The following is a 22,177-nucleotide window of genomic DNA, read 5'->3' as shown; positions in this document are numbered from 1 at the left end:
GGGTTGAAAAACGCCCCCCAAACGTGGCAGCGTTTCATCAATCAAACTTTATCCCATCTAGACTTTTGTTTTGTATACATGGACGACATAATGGTTTTTGCTTCTACTTTAGAACAGAGTGAGGAGTGTGTTCAAGTCATGACGGATATTTTAGCAGCCGCTGGTATTGAATTGAACAATAAAAAGACTCAATTGCACCAGTCATCCGTCACATTCCTAAGTTATGTTGTGTCATCGGACGGTCTGACACCACCACAGGACAAGATCAAGCCTGTTCTCGAGATGCTATGCCCTCAGACCTATAGGGAATTACGCAGGTTCATCGGAACAGTTAATTATTACCGGAAACATTTGCCAGCCGCTCCTGCGGTGCAGGCTCCTCTCACAGATGGTCTCGCTGGCCCACAAACTTCTGGCACCCGCCAGGTACCATGGACACCAGACATGGACAAGGCATTTAATGAACTCAAACAGCTGTTGGCCTCCGCTGTCACTATTGCTCACCCACGGGCGGACGCCACAATGTTTATCACTACTGATGCTAGTGACAATGCTATCGGCGCAGTACTGAGTCAGACATACAACGATGTTACGACCCCCTGCAGTTTTTCTCAAAAAAGCTAAACAACGTGCAGAAGAAATACTCAGCATTCGACAGAGAATTACTTGCAGTTTACGAGGCCATAAGACACTTTAGAACTGATGTTGAGGGACGAGATTTCTATGTGCTCACTGATCACAATCCGTTGGTTCCTGCCATAAAAAATCCTGCGGCTGATCCACCTCCACGACGCTTTCGTCACATCGATTACATCTTGCAATTTACAAATGACATTCGCTATATCTGAGGAGCGGACAATGTGGTCGCTGATTTTCTCTTGCGTGTTGGTGCTGTCACAACCTTAATTGACTTAACGGACCTACCTCGGTTGCAATCGGCAGACCCCGATACCATGCGGTTAATTTCAGACCACAGCTCCTCTCTCCAACCGGTACGCTCTACTTTCCCTGGCATATCTGACTTAGTGTGGTGTGATGAATCGACTGGTACGTTATGGCCATTCATTCCTAAGCCCCTTCAACGCCAGGTCTTCGACAAACTACACACATTAGCACACCCCGGTGTCAAAGCTTCCACCCGTCTGGTAACTGAACGGTTTGTCTGGAGAGACATGCGCCGTGACTGGCAGTCTTGGGCAAGGGCATGCATGGTGTGTCAACAGAACAAAGTTTCCAAGCACACTTCTCTACCCCTTGGCTGTTTTGCCCAACCGCCAGGCCAGTTTCACCATGTTCATGTCGACCTCGTAGGCCCTTTGCCCCCCTCCGAGGGTTTCCATTACTTGTTTACAGCTATTGATAGGATGACTCGGTGGGCTGAGGCTGTGCCTATTCCGAACATTACCTCCGAGACAGTAAGTCAAGCATTCTTAGATTCGTGGATCTCTAGATTTGGTTCACCTGTTTACCTCACCACTGACCAGGGGTGACAATTCGAGTCTTCAGTTTTCTCTGACTTATGTAAAATGTGTGGTATTGTCAAAATTCATACTTCTGCATACCACCCCCAAAGCAATGGGCTTGTCGAGCGATGGCATCGCACCTTAAAGTCTGCCCTGCGTTGCCATGACTCACTATGGACAGAGGCACTGCCCTTCGTGCTCCTTGGACTTCGTGTGACTTTCAAGGAAGACCTCAAGGGTTGCGTAGCCGAGTTTGTGTATGGCCAACCTCTGGTTTTGCCTGGAGAATTAGTCACTCTGACCCAACTTCCATGGCCCTCTGAACTCCCTTCACTTCTTGAGCGGGTGCGCTTGCACTGCAGCAAAATTCAGCCGCCACCTCCGGCTGCTCATCCACCTCCGTGCGTGTACGTACTGCGCACGGTAGACTCTTGTGAGTACGTGTTTCTCAGAGACGACTCAGTCAAAGCCCCGCTTCAGTCGCCCTACACAGGTCCTTACAAGGTCATCAAACGCTCTGAGAATAACATGGATCTCCTTTTAAAAGACTCTGTAACCACGGTCTCACTCAACCGAGTGAAACCAGCTTTCATTGAGCCTCAGGTAAACCTCCCTGATTCTGCCCCTATTTCTCCCACTCCTGCTTTGAGCGGCCATCCATCTTCCCACACCAAGCATTTGGGTATTGATTCTCCACAGCGTGCTTCTCTGCCGAGCACTGCTCCTTCTCCGCGTTCATCTAATTCGAGTGGCCAATCTTTCCGGGGCTTCACTCCTCACAGCCCTCGCAGTCGAACTGCCAACCACTCGGATTCTACCATTGTGTTACCATCTTCGTGTGACAGCTCTTTGTCATGCCGTTCAATCCACGCTGCCTCCTCGTTGCCTTCGGTCACGCTCCCTCGTCTGTCAGCAGATCGCCCGAGGTTGTCTCTTGCGCAGTCCAGTGCACCTGCCACCCCCCCTCTTAGCAGATGCTTCCCCCTGCCATGGCTTTCCCACACCTCCCTGCCTCCCTACCATTGCTCGTACAGGTGCCATCCAAGAATTCACAACACATGTGCACCCTGACGACATACATAAATTATCTGTTGTCGTAGATGGCGATACGGTGTGTGTGGTACTCGCGTGTGACAATACTGAGGGAGGAAGTGCAGAATCTCGTGTGGTGTGCCGCTTTAAATTGAGCAGAAGTGCTGCATGTGGCAATTTGCATGCCTTTGTTAGGCCATCTGGCCAGGTGATTCTCCGTCTGCCGGCTGACGAAGTGCTACACCTCCACTCCAGAATGGGACGTCGTCTTCAGCCGCCGGCGTCGCTTGCTGACTTCACCATCGACGTACCGGGTTTTTTCACCCCCCGGTCTCCTACCAGTCGACCGCTTCCGCCTGACGCAGAAGAACTGTGCGTTACCTTCCTAACTTCTCCCCCTCCCCCCCCCCATTCACAGGGACGTACTCCATACTGGGCAGGGGGGGGGGGGAAGGGGGGGGGGCTATGTGGCATAGAGCGCCATAAATATCGATATTTGTTCTGTGCGCAAGTGTGCGATCTTTGAGGAGAGGGCTTTGGGGGCAGGATGTGGGACGCTAACGGGAGTTAGCCTCCGGACTTGTATCTGTGTAGACGCTAAGTGTGAATAAATCTGTATATGAGAGAATTCTAGTTGTTTACCTACAACTATACCATATTCCCTCACAAGCTTCATTATTAATCCAGTAAAAGAAACTCCAATTGAAAATGATACAAATAAGGTCTTTGGAAAAGTCATTGTTTTCTGCAAATGGGCATACTCTAAACTTTGAAAAAACACAGTACACGAATTTTCTGCTGCAAAAAGTACAGTTCCTTCAATAAATGTAACACATCAACAGAAGTCAGTAGACAGGGTAGAGTATACTAAGTTTTTGGGGGTACATATATATGAGAATCTTAATTGGAAAATTCATGTTTTGGATCTTCTAAAACAACTACGTTCAGCAACCTATTGCAATCAGAATAATTGCCAATTTTGAGGATACAGAAATTAGTAAACTAACATACTTTGCACACTTTCACTGTCTGATGTCATACGGAATAATATTTTGGAGTAACTCAACATTTAGACCAAAAGTATTCACTGCTCAAAAGAAAGTGGTTAGAATAATGTGTGGGGTTCATAGTCGCACATCTTGTAAGCATCTTTTTGAAAGATTGGGAATTCTTACAACAGCCTCACATTTACTCGCTAATGAAATTTGTTCTCAACAACATGGACCAGTTTAAAAACAACAGTGACATTTATGATTATAATACCAGGAAAAAGAAAGACTTACATTATACTTTACTCAACCTATCTTTGGCACAGAAAGGGGTAAAATAAGCTGCTATAAAAATTGTTGACAAATTACCAGATGAAAAAAAAAAAAAGTCTGACAGACAGCAGTAATAGCTGCAAAAATAAATTGAAATCATATCTCCTTGACAACTCCTTCTATACCACAGATGAATTCTTGAATAAATAAATCTATAAATATAGTACATGCATTCTGTGCCATTTAAGGGAATGGGGTAAATAATAGAAATATTAATCTAAGCTAGAATTTTGTGTGTATGATTGTGTTTGTTTGTGTGTCTATCGACCTGCCAGCGCTTTCATTTGGTAACTCACATAATCTTTGTTTTTTATATATATATATATATATATATATATATATATATATATATATATATATATATATATACTTTGTATTCACCTTCCCCTTTTTACCGTAATACAATTTTATCCCGCCTATATATACTCAATAATACGTAACCCACTTCCAAACCATGACCAAAAATTTTTATTTTCCGCTTTCAACACTACCGCTGCTATAAAATCCACCGTTTCTAGTTCAATAACAGCTGCTTTCACGTATTAAACAACCATTTCGACCAGTTCTAATAACTTTCACTTTATTTCCACTTCCGTTTTTCGCACATTACTGATCATTTTTAACCGCTCCCCACAGGTTTTAACGTCATTATTACAAAGCTTGAATTTTGTGTGTACGTTTGTGTTTGTTTGTGTGTCTGTCGACCTACCAGGACTTTCATTTGGTAAGTCACATCATCTTTGTTTTTAGATATATTTTTCCTACGTGGAATGTTTCCCTGTACTATAACCATATATATATATATATATATATATATATATATATATATATATATATATATATATATATATATATATATTCGTTTGGTAAGTCACATCATCTTTGTTTTTAGATATATTTTTTCCCACGTGGAATGTTTCCTTATATATATATATAAACAAAGATGATGTGACTTACCAAATGAAAGTGCCGGCAGGTCGACAGACACACAAACAAACACAAACATACACACAGAATTCAAGCTTTCACAACAAACTGTTGCCTCATCAGGAAAGAGGGAAGGAGAGGGAAAGACGAAAGGATGTGGGTTTTAAGGGAGAGGGTAAGGAGTCATTCCAATCCCGGGAGCGGAAAGACTTACCTTAGGGGGAAGAAAGGACGGGTATACACTCGCACACATGCACATATCCATCCACACATATACAGACACAAGCAGACATATTTAAAGACAGAGAGTTTGGGCAGAGATATCAGTCGAGGCAGAAGTGCAGAGGCAAAGATGTTGAATGACAGGTGAGGTATGAGTGGCGGCAACTTGAAATTAGCGGAGATTGAGGCCTGGTGGGTAATGGGAAGAGAGGATATATTGAAGAGCAAGTTCCCATCTCCGGAGATCGGATAGGTTGGTGTTGGTGGGAAGTATCCAGATAACCCAGACGGTGTAACACTGTGCCCAGATGTGCTGGCCGAGCATCAAGGCATGTTTAGCCACAGGGTGATCCTCATTACCAACAAACACTGTCTGCCTGTGTCCATTAATGCGAATGGACAGTTTGTTGCTGGTCATTCCCACATAGAATGCATCACAGTCTAGGCAGGTCAGTTGGTAAATCACGTGGGTGCTTTCACATGTGGCTCTGCCTTTGATCGTGTACACCTTCCGGGCTACAGGACTGGAGTAGGTGGTGGTGGGAGGGTGCATGGGACAGGTTTTACAGGTTTTACACCGGGGGTGGTTCAAGGATAGGAGCCAGAGGGTAGGGAAGGTGGTTTGGGGATTTCATAGGGATGAACTAACAGGTTACAAAGGTTAGGTGGACGGCGGAAAGACACTCTTGGTGGAGTGGGGAGGATTTCATGAAGGATGGATCTCATTTCAGAGCAGGATTTGAGGAAGTCGTATCCCTGCTGGAGAGCCACATTCAGAGTCTGGTCCAGTCCCGGAAAGTATGCCCTCACCCACCTAATCCTTCACCTACACATCAACTCAGCCAATGAACACACCCGTAAACTCCTATCCTTAATAAAAGTCCTTAATCTTTCCTCTCCCACATCCACACCGGCTGTTCAGAGCATCCTCCTACAGGCCAACCGTAAATTAGAACAGCATGCTACCCTCCACCTCAAAAAACTATCCAATCTCCTGGTTTCCCACCTCCGGAAAGGAAACTCACTCACCCTTCACAACCTTTCCAGCAAACCTCAACCTCCTCTCATTGCACACCAACCCAGTCTCTCCCATCTACTCAATCTCCCCCTTCCAGCTCCATTCCCTCCAAAACCTCAAAATTCCAATCAACACAACCTGGAACCACAACACCCCAATTCGGTAGTTAACCTTTCCTCCAAACCTCTCTCCCAATCCGAAACCTCTGTCCTATCCAAAGGCCTCACCTTCAGCCCCACTCCCAGATTCAACCAAACAGCCCTCATCAAAGATTTACTGTCCTACACCCGTACTCTCTGCTGGAAATATCACTTTGCCACAAAGAAAAATGATCCTAATCCTACTCCTAATGATCCAACTCCCCAAAACACCATCCAAATTAAACCCTGCCTGGAACAGTTCCGTCCTCCATCGCAGCGGGACCCACCTCCTCTTCCTCAAAATCACCCTCTCCAAACCTTCCAGGAATTTCTGACTTCCAGCCTTGCATCTCAATCCTTCTTAAAAAACCTTAATCCTACTCCCAACATCACCACTGCTGAAGCCCAGGCTATCCGTGATCTGAAGGCTGACCGATCCATCGTCATTCTTCCGGCGGACAAGGGTTCCACAACCGTGGTACTTGATCGTCGGCAGTATGTGGCTGAGGGACTGCGTCAGCTTTCAGACAACACCACATACAAAGTTTGCCAAGGTAACCCCATTCCCGATGTCCAGGCGGAGCTTCAAGGAATCCTCAGAACCTTAGGCCCCCTGCAAAACCTTTCACCTGACTCCATCAACCTCCTGACCCCACCGACACCCCGCACCCCTACCTTCTACCTTCTTCCTAAAATCCACAAACCCAATCATCACGGCTGCCCCATTGTAGCTGGTTACCAAGCCCCCACAGAACGTATCTCTGCCTACGTAGATCAACACCTTCAACCCATTACATGCAGTCTGCCATCCTTCATCAAAGACACTAACCACTTTCTCGAACGCCTGGAATCCTTACCCAATCTGTTACCCCCGGAAACCATCCTTGTAATCATTGATGCCACTTCCTTATACACAAATATTCCGCACGTCCAGGGCCTCGCTGCGATGGAGCACTTCCTTTCACGCCGATCACCTGCCACCCTACCTAAAACCTCTTTCCTCATCACCTTAGCCAGCTTCATCTTGACCCACAACTTCTTCACTTTTGAAGGCCAGACATACCAACAATTAAAGGGAACAGCCATGGGTACCGGGATGGACCCCTCGTACGCCAACCTATTCTTGGGTCGCTTAGAGGAAGCCTTCTTGGTTACCCAGGCCTGCCAACCCAAAGTTTGGTACAGATTTATTGATGACATCTTCATGATCTGGACTCACAGTGAAGAAGAACTTCAGAATTTCCTCTCCAACCTCAACTCCTTTGGTGCCATCAGATTCACCTGGTCCTACTCCAAATCCCATGCCACTTTCCTTGACGTTGACCTCCATCTGGCCAATGGCCAGCTTCACACGTCCGTCCACATCAAACCCACCAACAAGCAACAGTACCTGCATTATGACAGCTGCCACCCATTCCACATCAAACGGTCCCTTCCCTACAGCCTAGGTCTTCGTGGCAAACGAATCTGCTCCAGTCCGGAATCCCTGAACCATTACACCAACAACCTAACAACAGCTTTCGCATCTCGCAACTACCCTCCCGACCTGGTACAGAAGCAAATAACCAGAGACACTTCCTCATCCCCTCGAACCCAGAATCCCCCACAGAAGAACCACAAAAGTGCCCCACTTGTGACAGGATACTTTCCGGGACTGGACCAGACTCTGAATATGGCTCTCCAGCAGGGATACGACTTCCTCAAATCCTGCCCTGAAATGAGATCCATCCTTCATGAAATCCTCCCCACTCCACCAAGAGTGTCTTTCCGCCATCCGCCTAACCTTCGTAACCTGTTAGTTCATCCCTATGAAATCCCCAAACCACCTTCCCTACCCTCTGGCTCCTATCCTTGAACCGCCCCCGGTGTAAAACCTGTCCCATGCACCCTCCCACCACCACCTACTCCAGTCCTGTAACCTGGAAGGTGTACACGATCAAAGGCAGAGCCACATGTGAAAGCACCCACGTGATTTACCAACTGACCTGCCTACACTGTGATGCATTCTATGTGGGAATGACCAGCAACAAACTGTCCATTCGCATGAATGGACACAGGCAGACAGTGCTTGTTGGTAATGAGGATCACCCTGTGGCTAAACATGCCTTGATGCACGGCCAGCACATCTTGGCACAGTGTTACACTGTCCGGGTTATCTGGATACTTCCCACTAACACCAACCTATCCTAACTCCGGAGATGGGAACTTGCTCTTCAATATATCCTCTCTTCCTGTTACCCACCAGGCCTCAATCTCCGCTAATTTCAAGTTGCCGCCACTCATACATCAACTGTCATTCAACATCATCTTTGCCTCTTCACTTCCGCCTTGACTGACATCTCTGCCCAAACCCTTTGTCTTTAAATATGTCTGCTTGTGTCTCTATATGTGTGGATGGATATGTGCGTGTGTGCGAGTGTATACCTGTCCTTTTTTCCCCCTAAGGTAAGTCTTTCTGCTCCCGGTATTGGAATGACTCCTTACCCTCTCCCTTAAAACCCACATCCTTTCGTCTTTCCCTCTCCTTCCCCTCTTTCCTGGTGAGGCAACAGTTTGTTGCGAAAGCTTGAATTTTTGTGTGTGTGTTTGTGTTTGTTTGTGTGTCTATCGATGTGCCAGCGCTTTCGTTCGGTAAGTCACATCATCTTTGTTTTTTTATATATATATATGATGTGATGTGATGTGACTTACCAAACGAAAGCGCTGGCAGGTCGATAGACACACAAACAAACACAAACACACACACAAAATTCAACTTTCGCAACAAACTGTTGCCTCATCAGGAAAGAGGGGAAGCAGAGGGAAAGACGAAAGGATGTGGGTTTTAAGGGAGAGGGTAAGGAGTCATTCCAATCCCGGGAGCGGAAAGACTTACCTTAGGGGGAAAAAAGGACAGGTATACACTCGCACACACACACATATCCATCCACACATATACACACACAAGCAGACATCTCACAAGCAGACATATTTAAAGACCTAGTGATGTGCGAAAAACGGAAATGGAAATAAAGCGAAAATTATTAGAACTAGCCGAAATGGTTGTTTAAAAGGTGAAAGGAACTGTTTGTGAACTAGAAATGGTGGATTTTATAGCGGCGGTAGTGTTGAAAGCGGGAAAATATTTTTTTGGTTATGGTTTGGAAGTGGGTTACGTATTATAGAGTATATATAGGCGGGATAAAATTGTATAGCAGATTACGGTAAAAAGGAGAAGGTGAATACAAAGTGAACCTACTGGCCAAAACAGAAAAAGAAAATAAGACGACAGAAAAGATTTCGAAATGCAACAGTGACAATAACAAACGTAATTGTTGGGTTCAAATTACTGATATCAATATAATAGAGGGAAACGTTCCACGTGGGAAAAAAATATCTAAAAACAAAGATGATGTGACTCACTGAACGAAAGCGCTGGCACGTTGATAGACACACAAACATACACAAACATACACACAAAATTCAAGCTTTCGCAACAAACTGTTGCCTCATCAGGAAAGAGGGAAGGAGAGGGAAAGACGAAAGGATGTGGGTTTTAAGGGAGAGGGTAAGGAGTCATTCCAATCCCGGGAGTGGAAAGACTTACCTTAGGGGGAAAAAAGGACGGGTATACACTCGCACACACACACATATCCATCCGCACATACACAGACACAAGCAGACATATTTAAAGGCAAAGAGTTCGGGCAGAGATGTCAGTCGAGGCGGAAGTACAGAGGCAAAGATGTTAAAAGACAGGTGACGTATGAGCGGCGGCAACTTGAAATTAGCGGAGGTTGAGGCCTGGCGGATAACAAGAGGAGAGGATATACTAAAGGGCAAGTTCCCATCTCCGGAGTTCTGACAGGTTGGTGTTAGTGGGAAGTATCCAGATAACCCGGACGGTGTAACACTGTGCCAAGATGTGCTGGCCGTGCATCAAGGCATGTTTAGCCACAGGGTGATCCTCATTACCAACAAACACTGTCTGCCCGTGTTCATTCATGCGAATGGACAGTTTGTTGCTGGTCATTCCCATATAGAAAGCTTCACAGTGTAGGCAGGTCAGTTGGTAAATCACGTGGGTGCTTTCACACGTGGCTCTGCCTTTGATCGTGTACATCTTCCGGGTTACAGGACTGGAGTAGGTGGTGGTGGGAAGGTGCATGGGACAGGTTTTACAGTGCAGGCAGTTACAAGGGTAGGAGCCAGAGGGTAGGGAAAGTGGTTTGGGGATTTCATAGGGATGAACTAACAGGTTACGAAGGTTAGGTGGACGGCGGAAAGACACTCTTGGTGGAGTGGGGAGGATTTCATGAAGGATGGATCTCATTTCAGGGCAGGATTTGAGGAAGTCGTATCCCTGCTGGAGAGCCACATTCAGAGTCTGATCCAGTCCCGGAAAGTATCCTATCACAAGTGGGGCACTTTTGTGGTTCTTCTGTGGGAGGTTCTGGGTTTGAGGGGATGAGGAAGTGGCTCTGGTTATTTGCTTCTGTACCAAGCCGGGAGGGTAGTTGCGGGATGCGAAAGCTGTTGTCAGGTTGTTGGTGTAATGGTTCAGGGATTCCGGACTGGAGCAGATTCGTTTGCCACGAAGACCTAGGCTGTAGGGAAGGGACCGTCTGATGTGGAATGGGTGGCAGCTGTCGTAATGGAGGTACTGTTGCTTGTTGGTGGGTTTGATGTGGACGGACGTGTGAAGCTGGCCATTGGCCAGATGGAGGTCAACGTCAAGGAAAGTGGCATGGGATTTGGAGTAGGACCAGGTGAATCTGATGGAACCAAAGGAGTTGAGGTTGGAGAGGAAATTCTGGAGTTCTTCTTCACTGTGAGTCCAGATCATGAAGATGTCATCAATAAATCTGTACCAAACTTTGGGTTTGCAGGCCTGCTGCTGCAGCACAACGCTAGCAGTCCAGTATCAACAAAAGCTTCATTCAGTTTGTGTTCAGCACTTTCGGCAGGTCATACACAGCAAGATGTTGCTGACCAGTTAAATGTCACTCGAAGTGGTGTGGAGAAAGTACAGAGAGATAGGAAATGTGAATGTTAAACCTCGTAGTGGTCACCCTTGTAAGACAACACCAACAAATGATCGTTTATGGCCATTGCATAGTTTACAAATCGACCTAATGATCTTCTGGACCTGCTGAACCTGCCATTGAGGAGTTGGGCTTCATACTCCATAACAAACTTGATGGTCTCATCCTGGGCATGCCTCCCAGAGTGGATGAACTCATTTGTGTGCTGGACTGGCAGACTCACTACTACAGACTGATAGTCATCATCATGAGACGAAGATTTTTACTGAGTTTTTTCAAGATGTATAGTTAAGAGAGAGCCAGCTTTGTTTTGTAATGATTTTTTGTAACTAACAAAATGAGTATTGTTTTCAGAAGGAATTATGTTTATTTTGTGAATAAGGTATTGTACAAAACTCAGTGGGTGTACTATGAGAAGTCACTGTAGTAAACTTTTAAGATATTCCAAACTTTTGTTGAGGTATGCATTAACAACATAGTGTCAAAAAAGTGTACAGATCTTACTAGCTTTTCATGCTACAATTTTTCTTCTATATACAACCATACAGAAGTGTTTACAAAGTTGCAGTGAGACTCGTGTTTTTAAGGGTGTGTACTTAGAGTAGAAACAGAACCCTGCTTCCACAATTAGTTACACCTCTCTGGTGTTAGGTTTGTTTAAGCAGCACTCATCAGTCACCAGTAAATGAGTGGTTGTCATTCCTCATTTTTCTGCAGGAGTATTTATTAGCAATGGTACTGCATATGAAGCATTCACATTTCCTTCTTCAAAAGTAACTGTGAAGTCTTATCAGTAAGGGTTAAAATGTTAGTTTTCTTGAATCCTAAGCACTCTTGAATTTCTTAACCTCTTGTGTATCCACCCACTGTTAACCAAGCTCATTCAGCAAAAAATTAACAAGTTTCTCGGTAAAAGCAATATTTGACATTGCACCACTTCAATTGTTGCCTCCAAACTATTTCCTCTTCCAAGAAGAGAAAGGATTTGGGTTCTGACTTGACTAATGAGATTTCAAGACTGTGACCAACAAATTTGAGACAAATACCAAGTAATGACTCTGAAACCATAAAGAAACACAGCAATGTATCATGCTCAGCTCAAGAATTACACTCTCAGTAAAGAATTGGTGGAACCCACTTGCTTTTGATATTGAATTTGTCAATGCCTTACTCCATGAATATACAGACTACACTTTGTAAGCCTACACCACAACCTGTATATGAACAGAAATGCAGTCAAACAAACTTGAAATCAGCTCCTGAAAAAATTGTCAAATATAGAAAATCATTTCCACAGGAAGCTGTAAAAAGGGCAGGAAACAATATGATGTGGAGATACAGCTGGGTAAGAAGATCATCAGAAAAGGAACACTATGACATGAAAAGCTAAATTACAGTGACATAAAAATGTATCTCCATAACAGCTGCAGAGGTACAAGTAAATCTAGGATTTTTATTAGATAAACTTAAAACAGCAACAGTACCTTGAAGAGCTGCCTATACTGCTAATAGAGGCTCCATCTGCTATCCTCCGATCACGCCCCATGTCATCTAAATCACACTCAGATGTGTCAGAATCAGACAATCGTGATGTTGTACTAGGGGGGGACAAGTGATCTGTTGGTGTTAGTGCCAGCTCCACATCTCCTGGTTCCCGCCTATTCTGTAAAATGAGAAAAGTCATTTCTAAATGATTAAGATTGACAATAATTTTCTTTTTTTTTTTTAGAAATTTTAGAACACCAATCCCACGACTCCAGCTTTCCACATCTTAGTCAAACACATGTCTAATAGTCATCTGGAGGGAAAAGTTAAATAAAAAGTCCCAAAGTAAACTATTATAGTAATATAAGATAACCTGAATTTGATTTTACTATAGAAAAATAAAACAACATACAAAAAATTAATTTATGTTCATTAAAGGATGAGTATTTTAGAAATACACAGTATTTGGAAAAAGGCTATAAGATTTGCAAATACCTCCAATCTATAAAATATATGACCATTTAAATGAAACCAAGCACAGAGCACACAGCTTCTGACATGGAAGTCTCAAAAGGCATTAAAGGTATTATTATTATCATAGGGTCTCCAAAGAACCCGTGCACTCACAAAGATTATTCTTAGGCAAGAAAAGAGAAAAGGCAGAAGTGAAGTACATTATGAACAATGTGGTTTACTGAGCTATACTAATGCCCCAGTATGTTGGCTATTTCTGTCATTACAACATCTTAGCAATTTTTTTAATGACTTTTCATTCTGCAATGTTTAATGGCCTTGGTAGTTTGCACACCTGGCCTCTTCAGAAAGTGTCTGCCACAACTAATGCTATTTTGAAAATTCCTACACAATTTATACATTGCTATACGAACAAGCATGTTCACCATATTGCATTTACTCCAAGATAAATTTCAGTTAGTTTTACACCTTCATTATTGAAAAAAGGCACAACAAATACCTGCTGCTCTCTTACGCAATGTCAACAATGGATATTTCACCATTCCATTCTGTTTGTTTCTTTGCAGTCTTTTTGTATTATTCTGGCATCCACCAGCATTTTCAGAGCATGAGAACCAGGTACGTGAAACTTGTATACCAACTTGCAATACTGTAAACTTGGTTTGCTGTCAGGTCTTTCAGAATGGATGTAAATCCTTCTTTTTGTTTTTATTTCATACAAAATAAAACTAGTATTGCACAGACTTAAACACATTTCTTCCAGCTTACTATGTAATGTGTGAATTGCACTATTTAAATTGCATGGTAAGCATATTACTGGCATTCTGCTTGGTTTTTGTTCAAATTGGAAATAATGAGTAAAGTAAATAATAGCAACTTTCGTTTTTGTTTTGTATAAAACAGAGCTAATGAGAAGATACTGAGTATAACTGAGGAGACAAGAAATTTGTGGCACAACTTGACTAAAAGAAGGGATTGGTTGATAGGACACATTCAGAGATACCAAGGAATCACAAATTTAGAACAAGAGGGAAGTGCTGCAGGTAAAAGCTATAAGACAACAAGAGATGAATACAGTAAGCAGATGCAGAACAATGTAGGTTGCAGTAGTTATTTGGAGATGATGAGGCTTCTCAGGACAGAGTAGCATGGAGAGCTGCATCAAAGCAGTCTTCAGAATGAAGACCACAACAATAACAAAACTGAAGTTGGTTTCGTCAAACGGTGTTTTGTGGATTCACATATATTTGCTTCTGCTTACAAATCTGTCTCTGTACTGCATCTGTCTGTGCACTATCTAATTCAATTGCATTATAAATAATGTGTTCATATTCTGCTTGACTTCTGTTTGTACCCATTTTTCGTACTTTCTCGCATTTAATACAGAGTTTCACGTTACCAATTTTTGACAGAATTGGTATTTTATTTTATTACATCTTATAGCAGAATGAAGGTCAAATTCTCTGTTGAATGGTATTGCTTCTTATTGCTGTGTGTGCTTTGTTGTATTAGTGACAAAACTTGCAGTTACCAGTGAAGTGAGGCGTGAAATTTTTATGAAATGATGACAAAACATGTTTGTGACATTTAGTGGAAAGTAAGTGGTAGGACATTCCTCTGTGGGAGAATTTATTATGATATGTGCAGATGGAACAACATCTTGAACCCATCACATCTACAAGATGGGACGGTTATACTCTGAAAACCACCATGAGGTACATAGCAGAGGGTTTGTCCCATTGCACCAGTTATTAGGGTTTCTTCCCATTCCATTCATGTAGGGAGCATTGAAAGAATGATTGTCTGAATGCTCCTGTGCATATAGTAATTATGCTAATCTTATCTTCACAATCATTGTGTGAGCAATACATTTTTGTAGTATATTCCTAGAGTAATCATTTAAATCCGGATCTTGAAACTTTGTTAATAGACTTTCTCGGAATAGTTTACGTCTATCTTCAAGAGTCTTCCATTTCAGTTCATTCAGTATGTTTGTGACACTCTCCCATGGATTAAACAAGCCTGTGATCATTTGTGTTGCCTTTCTCTGTATACATTCAATATCCCTTGTTAGGCCTGTCTGGTACGGGTCCCACACACTTGAGCAATATTCTAGAGCCAATCACACAAGTGATTTGTAAGAAATCTCCTTTGCAGACTGATTGTCTTTCTCCAGTATTCTACCAATAAACCTCAGTCTACCACCTGCTCTATCCACGATTGATCCTATGTGATCATTCCATTTCATATCCCTCCAAATGTTACACCAAGGTATTTGTATGAGTTGGTCGATTCCAACAGTTATTCATTGATATTATAGTCATAATAACACATTTTTTAGTTTTGTGCAGTGCAAAATTTTACATTTCTGCATTTAAAGCAAGTTGGTAATCTCTGCACCACGTTGAAATCTTATCAAGATCTGACTGAATATTTATGTGGCTTCTTTCAGATAGTACTTCATTATAGAGTACTGCATCATCTGCAAAAAGCCTGATATTACTATTAATATTGTCTGCAAGGTCATTAATACACAACATGAACAGTAAATGTCCCAACACACTTCCTCGGGGAGCACCTGAAGTTACCTCCACATCTAACAATGACTCTCCATCCCAGATAACATGTTGTGTCCTCCTTGCCAAACCTTCTCAATTAAGTCGTAAATTTCACTTGATACCCCATATTATTGTTCTTTTGGCATAAGTATAAGTGTGGTACTCAGTCAAATGCTTTTCAAAAATCAAGAAATACAGCACCTACCTGATTACCTTGATCCAAAGCTTTCAGTACAATATGTCATGCAAGAAAAGTGTGAGTTCGGATTCACATGATCGACTGTTTTTTTTTTTTTTTTTTTTTTTTTTTTTGCCAATGTCTCTTTAAGTTTAGCTCAGTATATGTTCTAAGATGTCTGCCTGCTTAGCTGAGTGGTAACATGCCTGCCTCCCAAGTGGCAGGCCCAGGTTCAATTCCCACTTGTGGATTGGGTGTTGTGTTGTCCTCATCATCATTTCATCCTCATCACCAGCACACAAGTCGACCAGTTTGGCATTGACTGAAATAAGACTTGCTTGGCAGCTGAACTTCCCCAGATGGGGCCTCCCAGCCAACAATGCCACATGATCATTTAATTTTTTTTTATGTCCTAAGATTCTATAACAAATCGATGTCAAGGATATTAGACAGTAGTGTTGTGGGTAACTTCTACTATCCTTCTTGTAGATTGGTGTGACTAGTGCCTTTTTCTAAGAAATAGGCATGGTTTTTTGTTCAATGGATTTAAGATAGATTACAGTTAGGATAGGGGCTAACTCAGACGCAAATTCTGTACAAAGTCTGATAGAGATTCTGTCGAGCCCTGGAGCTTTGTTCAATTTGAGATTTTAGCTATTCCCCAAACCACTGGCACTGATACTTACTTCATTCATCTTTTCAGTGGTCTGAGCATTAAATTGGGGTAATTCTCTTGGGTTTTCCTTTGTAAAGGAACATTTAAAAATGGAGTTAAGCATTTCAGCTTTTGCTTTGCTACCCTCAATTTCAGTTCCTGTCTCATTCTTTAAGAACTGGACACTAACAACTGGACACCAAACACTGGACACTAACAGCCTTAACATATGACCAGAATTTCTTTGGATTCTGTGAAAGATCACTTGACAAAATTCTGCTATGGTAGTCACTGAAGGCATCACACATTGCTCTTTTGACAGTCAAATAAGTTTCATTCAGCATCTCTCTATCTATAGCCCTATGCTCTGTTTTACACCTATTATGCAGTAATCTCTGTATCTTTACAAGTTTCTTTACAGTGACCGTATACCATGGAGGTTCCCTCTAATTATGAACTGTTCTACAGGGTACATATATATCCAGTGCATAGCCAAATATTCTTTTAAACTTGAGCCTGAGTTCCTCTATATGCCCCTGCTCTGTGCTGACGGTTTCAAGTTACTCATTGAGATATGACACTATTGACTTTTTTTTAATCTAGTTTGCTGTACATGTAAACCTTTCTGCTTGTTTCAATTGTCCTTCATACTTTGGTAATCATTGTTGCCACAGTCATGCCATGGTCACAAATACCAGTTTCGGTGTGGACATCCTCAAGGAGGTCAGGTCTATTTGTTGTCGATGATTAAAGACTCCACCGATGATTACAGTATGATTGGGGAACTTATGTACAAGTGAAGTGATGTTTTCTCTAAAGCTTTTGGTTACATCAGGAGATGAGTCTGGTGGGCAATAGAGGGATCCAATTATCATTTTATGCCCATCACTACTGATACTGAGTCTTGCCCAAGCAATCTCACTTGCAGCTTGCAGCTTGGTGGATTTGAGTTTCTTGTCTACTGTGACAAATACACCATTTCCATTTCACATTTGCCTACCCTTTTGATACGCATTTAAATTTTCCCCAAAAATCTCACTGCTATCAATTTCAGGTTTCAATCACCTTTCTGTACTGCTTTTCTTGGGGGCTCCAAACTCTGTCACTTTGTTGCGAATGTTTTGGCAGTTTACCATTAGGATTTTAATACTCTCACCTGTGAGAAGCATTTCTTTCGATGTTACACTGATACTTCTGACTTTCCTACAGCTAGCATTATATGAATCAGACGAAGAGTTACCTCTTCTAAAACAGAACCTTATGTGCACTCCACACACAGTCAGCTACATGAATAGCAGCCTCTGATGTGTACATGACCCGTTTAGGGACACCCTACAGTACTCAGCCCTTTGGCTCAAGTTCAAGAAGTCAGAGCCTAGTTCATCACATAACTTTCAAAGACTCTGGCTCAGAGCTTCCACTTGACTCAGAAACAAAGGGCCACAAACAGTTCTGGGGACAATGCTGCAAATTGTAAGCTTCGCTGAAACTCCATGCCCAAGGCTTGTCTTCTCAACCTTCTCTGCCAGTCTCTGGAATGACCCAAGAATGACTTTGGAGCCCAGATGACAGGCATCATCTGTTCCAATGTGCACCACAATCTAAAGTTGGTTGCATCCTGTTCGCTCAATGACTGCTGGATCAACCTCTTCAACATGTTGAATGAGGCCCGCAGGTGTACACACTGAATGCACCTAGAGTCCTTTCCTGTCCCTTGCTGCCACTTACCTAAGTGGTCCCGTCATTCACCATACATTTGAACTGCCAATGATTAATACACCCCTACCCTTTTGTGTTGGCCTCCTCTTCACACAAGACAAAAAACGTTTCCCCAAAACAGGTGAGGTGAGATCCACTGGCTCCATTTCAGTTTCAGTGAAAGATAGCACCTCAAACTCGTTGGTTAGGGGGACAGTAAAATACCTGAGCACTCCCTGGTCCCTGTCCATCCTGTATAGGATGCCTAGATCTACCACTGACACACCATTCACAGTCAAGTGGATGAGTAATAACAGAACCCGTACTTTCTGCAAAGGAGACAGGATTCATGGGAGAGGATAGCACACCTACACCTACACTTACAGTGAAAATGTGCTTAATTCATTAGACAAAAAATTGCAGGCAACTGGTATATTTTGTGATCTGTCAAAGGCATTTGACTGTGTAAATCACAATATCCTTTTAAGTAAACTAGAATATTATAGTATAACAGGAAATGCTGCAAAATGGTTCAAATCTTATATCTCTGGCAGGAAACAAAGGGTGTTATTAGGAAAGAGACATGTATCAAGCTATCAGGCCTCATCCAACTGGGAACTAATTACATGTGGGGTCCCACAAGGTTCCATTTTGGGGCCCTTACTATTTCTTGTGTATATCAATGACCTTTCATCAGTAACATTACCAGATGCCAAGTTTGTTTTGTTTGCCGATGACACAAACATTGCAATAAATAGCAAGTCAAATGTAGTCTTAGAAAGATCAACCAATAAAATATTTGTGGACATTAATCACTGGTTCCTAGCCAATTCTTTGTCACTAAACTTTGAAAAAACACACTACATGCAGTTCAGAACTTGTAAGGGGTGTCCCAAGAGTATATGTCTAACATACGATGACAAGAAGATAGAAGAAGTGGACAGTGTTAAATTCTTGGGATTACAGCTTGATAATAAATTCAACTGGGAGGAGCACACCACAGAACTGCTGAAGCGTCTTAACAAATCTCTGTTTGCAATGCGAATTTTGTCAGACATAGGGGATATAAAAATGAAAAAGCTGGCATACTATGCTTACTTTCATTCCATAATGTCATATGGGATTATTTTTTGGGGTAATTCATCAAGCCAAGCTAAAGTTTTCCGGGCACAAAAACGTGCAGTGAGAGTTATATGTGGTGTGAACTCAAGAACATCCTGCAGAAGCCTGTTTAGGGAACTAGGGATACTAACTACTGCTTCCCAATATATTTATTCCTTAATGAAATTTGTCATTAAAAATATATCACTTTTTCAAACCAACAGCTCAATTCATGGAATCAATACTAGAAATAAGAATAATCTTCACAAGGATTTAAAGTCACTTAGTCTTGTACAAAAAGGTGTGCATTATTCAGGAACACACATTTTCAATAACTTCCCAGCAGCCATAAAAATCTTAACAACCAATGAAATTCAGTTTAAGAGAAGCCTAAAGGATTTATTGGTGGCCAACTCCTTCTACTCCATTGATGAATTTCTTAGTAAAACCAACTGATTTGTATATAAGTACAACATAACTTCTGCACAATTTCAGTGCAGTAATGTGTTCATTGAAAATTTGTGTGTGTGTGTGTGTGTGTGTGTGTGTGTGTGTGTGTGTGTGTGTGTTAGTATAATCTAACTTCTGCACCATTTCAGTGCAGTAATGTGTTCATTGTAAATAAGTATTACAGTAGTTGTATTACCTTATAAATAAATAAAAAACTTTTTTATTTTAAATTCAGTGCATTAGTATTTGTAAAATTACTCTTAGTGTTCATTAAAAAATGACGATCATTCCACTTGGGACCTGTGGAATGGTACATTAGCTTATTTGTTTTAATTGTAAATATTTGTCATGTATTGTTGTTTTTCTGACATGTTCCACATCCTGGAGGACCTCCTCACTACGGATCAATTGGAATGAAAGTAAATCTAATCTAATCTAAACACGAGGTACCTATGGTACAGGTACCACAGGCACACAACTCTCAGGAGCTCTTCCAACACACCTATTCGCAGCAGCTGTCAACTGTTTGACAGTAGTTACGGCAATTTCCAGATGCTTATGAACATCAATTAACTCATCCCATGTTTGAGAACGTCGTTAATAGCTGGGATCCATTTTGACTTGTGCAATGTATCATAAGGGAGTGAAGAAATAACTTTAAATTAATCCCACTGATTATCTGTTAACCTGTTCAGCTAAAAGGTTGCTTGTTCCCTATAATAATTGAAGCAAATACACAAAACGAGACTCCCGTTAATGCAGCACAAACACCTGTGGTAAAAACTACTAGTTTCCTAAAATGTTTTGAGATAAATTACAGTTGTTAGCAAACTTGAAAACAGAGTTAATTTTCTATAAATGTGGAGAATATATAGGGCTACTCCTCTTTAATGGAAAACTAGATCTAATACAACATGTTAGTTAGAAATTCTGCTACAGTAATTAAACTACAAATGCCAATTTGCTACAAATCGCTCATAGGTTATGCAAAGGATGATGGTAATTTCCGAAAACTCTGAAAGACCCGTGTTTATTTCCAGGGATATTATTTACGTAAGGTGATAAGACAAAAGGAACCTTGTGAAATATCTCACTTGAAAATATTCTAGTTAGCATAGCAACATTATGTTGAGTATAGATATTAACAAAAGTAAAGGGGAAATGATCCACAAAACTTGTATGGGGGTAAGTTAAGGCAATGAGAATAGGTTCCATAAGGTATTTGACATATATAGTAGAACTTTACAAATGACTGTCTAAAACAACAGAAGACATAAAGTTGCAGCTATGTTATGAGTGAGATGACTAAATAAGAAAGATAGTCTCCTGGCATAGTGAAATATTAAGCATGGGGACTGAAATAAAGATAAAGTAAAAGGTAATTTTAAGACATAATGGTTGAGGTGGAGACCAAGGTTCTCACTGATTCTTAAAAAGAAAGTCTGCATATGTAGAAATGGTTGCAGTCATGTATATAGAGAAGTGGTAAATGATATTGTGGATACTGTAACAAATATGAAACTGTGCGATCAAAGACAGTCTGCTTGATAAATATAAAAAGAGTAATCTATAAACCAAACTATGATTAATAAAGACAGAAGTGAAAGATACTGAGATTGGGCTGATTAATAGACAGAAGAGAAAGTTATTGAGACTAGGGTAAAAAGAGAAGGGCGATGGTCTCATCCTGAGAAGGTCCAAAGGGACATTAATTGTAAATAATGTTTAGTGTCAGCGGGTGCTATGAAGTGTGATATGACATTTTTAGGAAATGATATGTCCCACTTCCCCCCATGAACCATGGACCTTGCCGTTGGTGGGGAGGCTTGCGTGCCTCAGCGATACAGATGGCCGTACCGTAGGTGCAACCACAACAGAGGGGTATCTGTTGAGAGGCCAGACAAACATGTGGTTCCTGAAGAGGGGCAGCAGCCTTTTCAGTAGTTGCAGGGGCAACAGTCTGGATCATTGACTGATCTGGCCTTGTAACATTAACCAAAACGGCCTTGCTGTGCTGGTACTGCGAACGGCTGAAAGCAAGGGGAAACTACAGCCGTAATTTTTCCCGAGGACATGCAGCTTTACTGTATGATTAAATGATGATGGCATCCTCTTGGGTAAAACATTCCGGAGGTAAAATAGTCCCCCATTCGGATCTCTGGGCGGGGACTACTCAAGAGGACGTCGTTATCAGGAGAAAGAAAACTGGCGTTCTATGGATCGGAGCGTGGAATGTCAGATCCATTAATCGGGCAGGTAGGTTAGAAAATTTAAAAAGGGAAATGGATAGGTTAAAGTTAGATATAGTGGGAATTAGTGAAGTTCGGTGGCAGGGGGAACAAGACTTTTGGTCAGGTGATTACAGGGTTATAAATACAAAATCAAATAGGGGTAATGCAGGAGTAGGTTTAATAATGAATAAAAAAATAG

At 42.0% G+C, this 22,177-nt stretch overlaps 1 protein-coding gene across 1 annotated transcript in view; it reads right to left on the bottom strand.

Moving 5' to 3' along the window:
• Positions 1 to 22,177, bottom strand: part of LOC126237003 (regulating synaptic membrane exocytosis protein 2) — a 1,236,422-nt gene that overhangs the window by 638,034 nt on the left and 576,211 nt on the right. Inside the window, exon 13 of the mRNA XM_049946727.1 lies at positions 12,633 to 12,811. Within this exon, the coding sequence (XP_049802684.1) occupies positions 12,633 to 12,811 (179 nt within the window). The remainder of the gene's footprint in view (positions 1 to 12,632; positions 12,812 to 22,177) is intronic.

The sequence above is a fragment of the Schistocerca nitens genome, chromosome 2, assembly GCF_023898315.1.
Source record: "Schistocerca nitens isolate TAMUIC-IGC-003100 chromosome 2, iqSchNite1.1, whole genome shotgun sequence".
Lineage (NCBI taxonomy): Eukaryota > Metazoa > Arthropoda > Insecta > Orthoptera > Acrididae > Schistocerca > Schistocerca nitens.
This window is presented reverse-complemented; position numbering and strand designations above follow the sequence as displayed.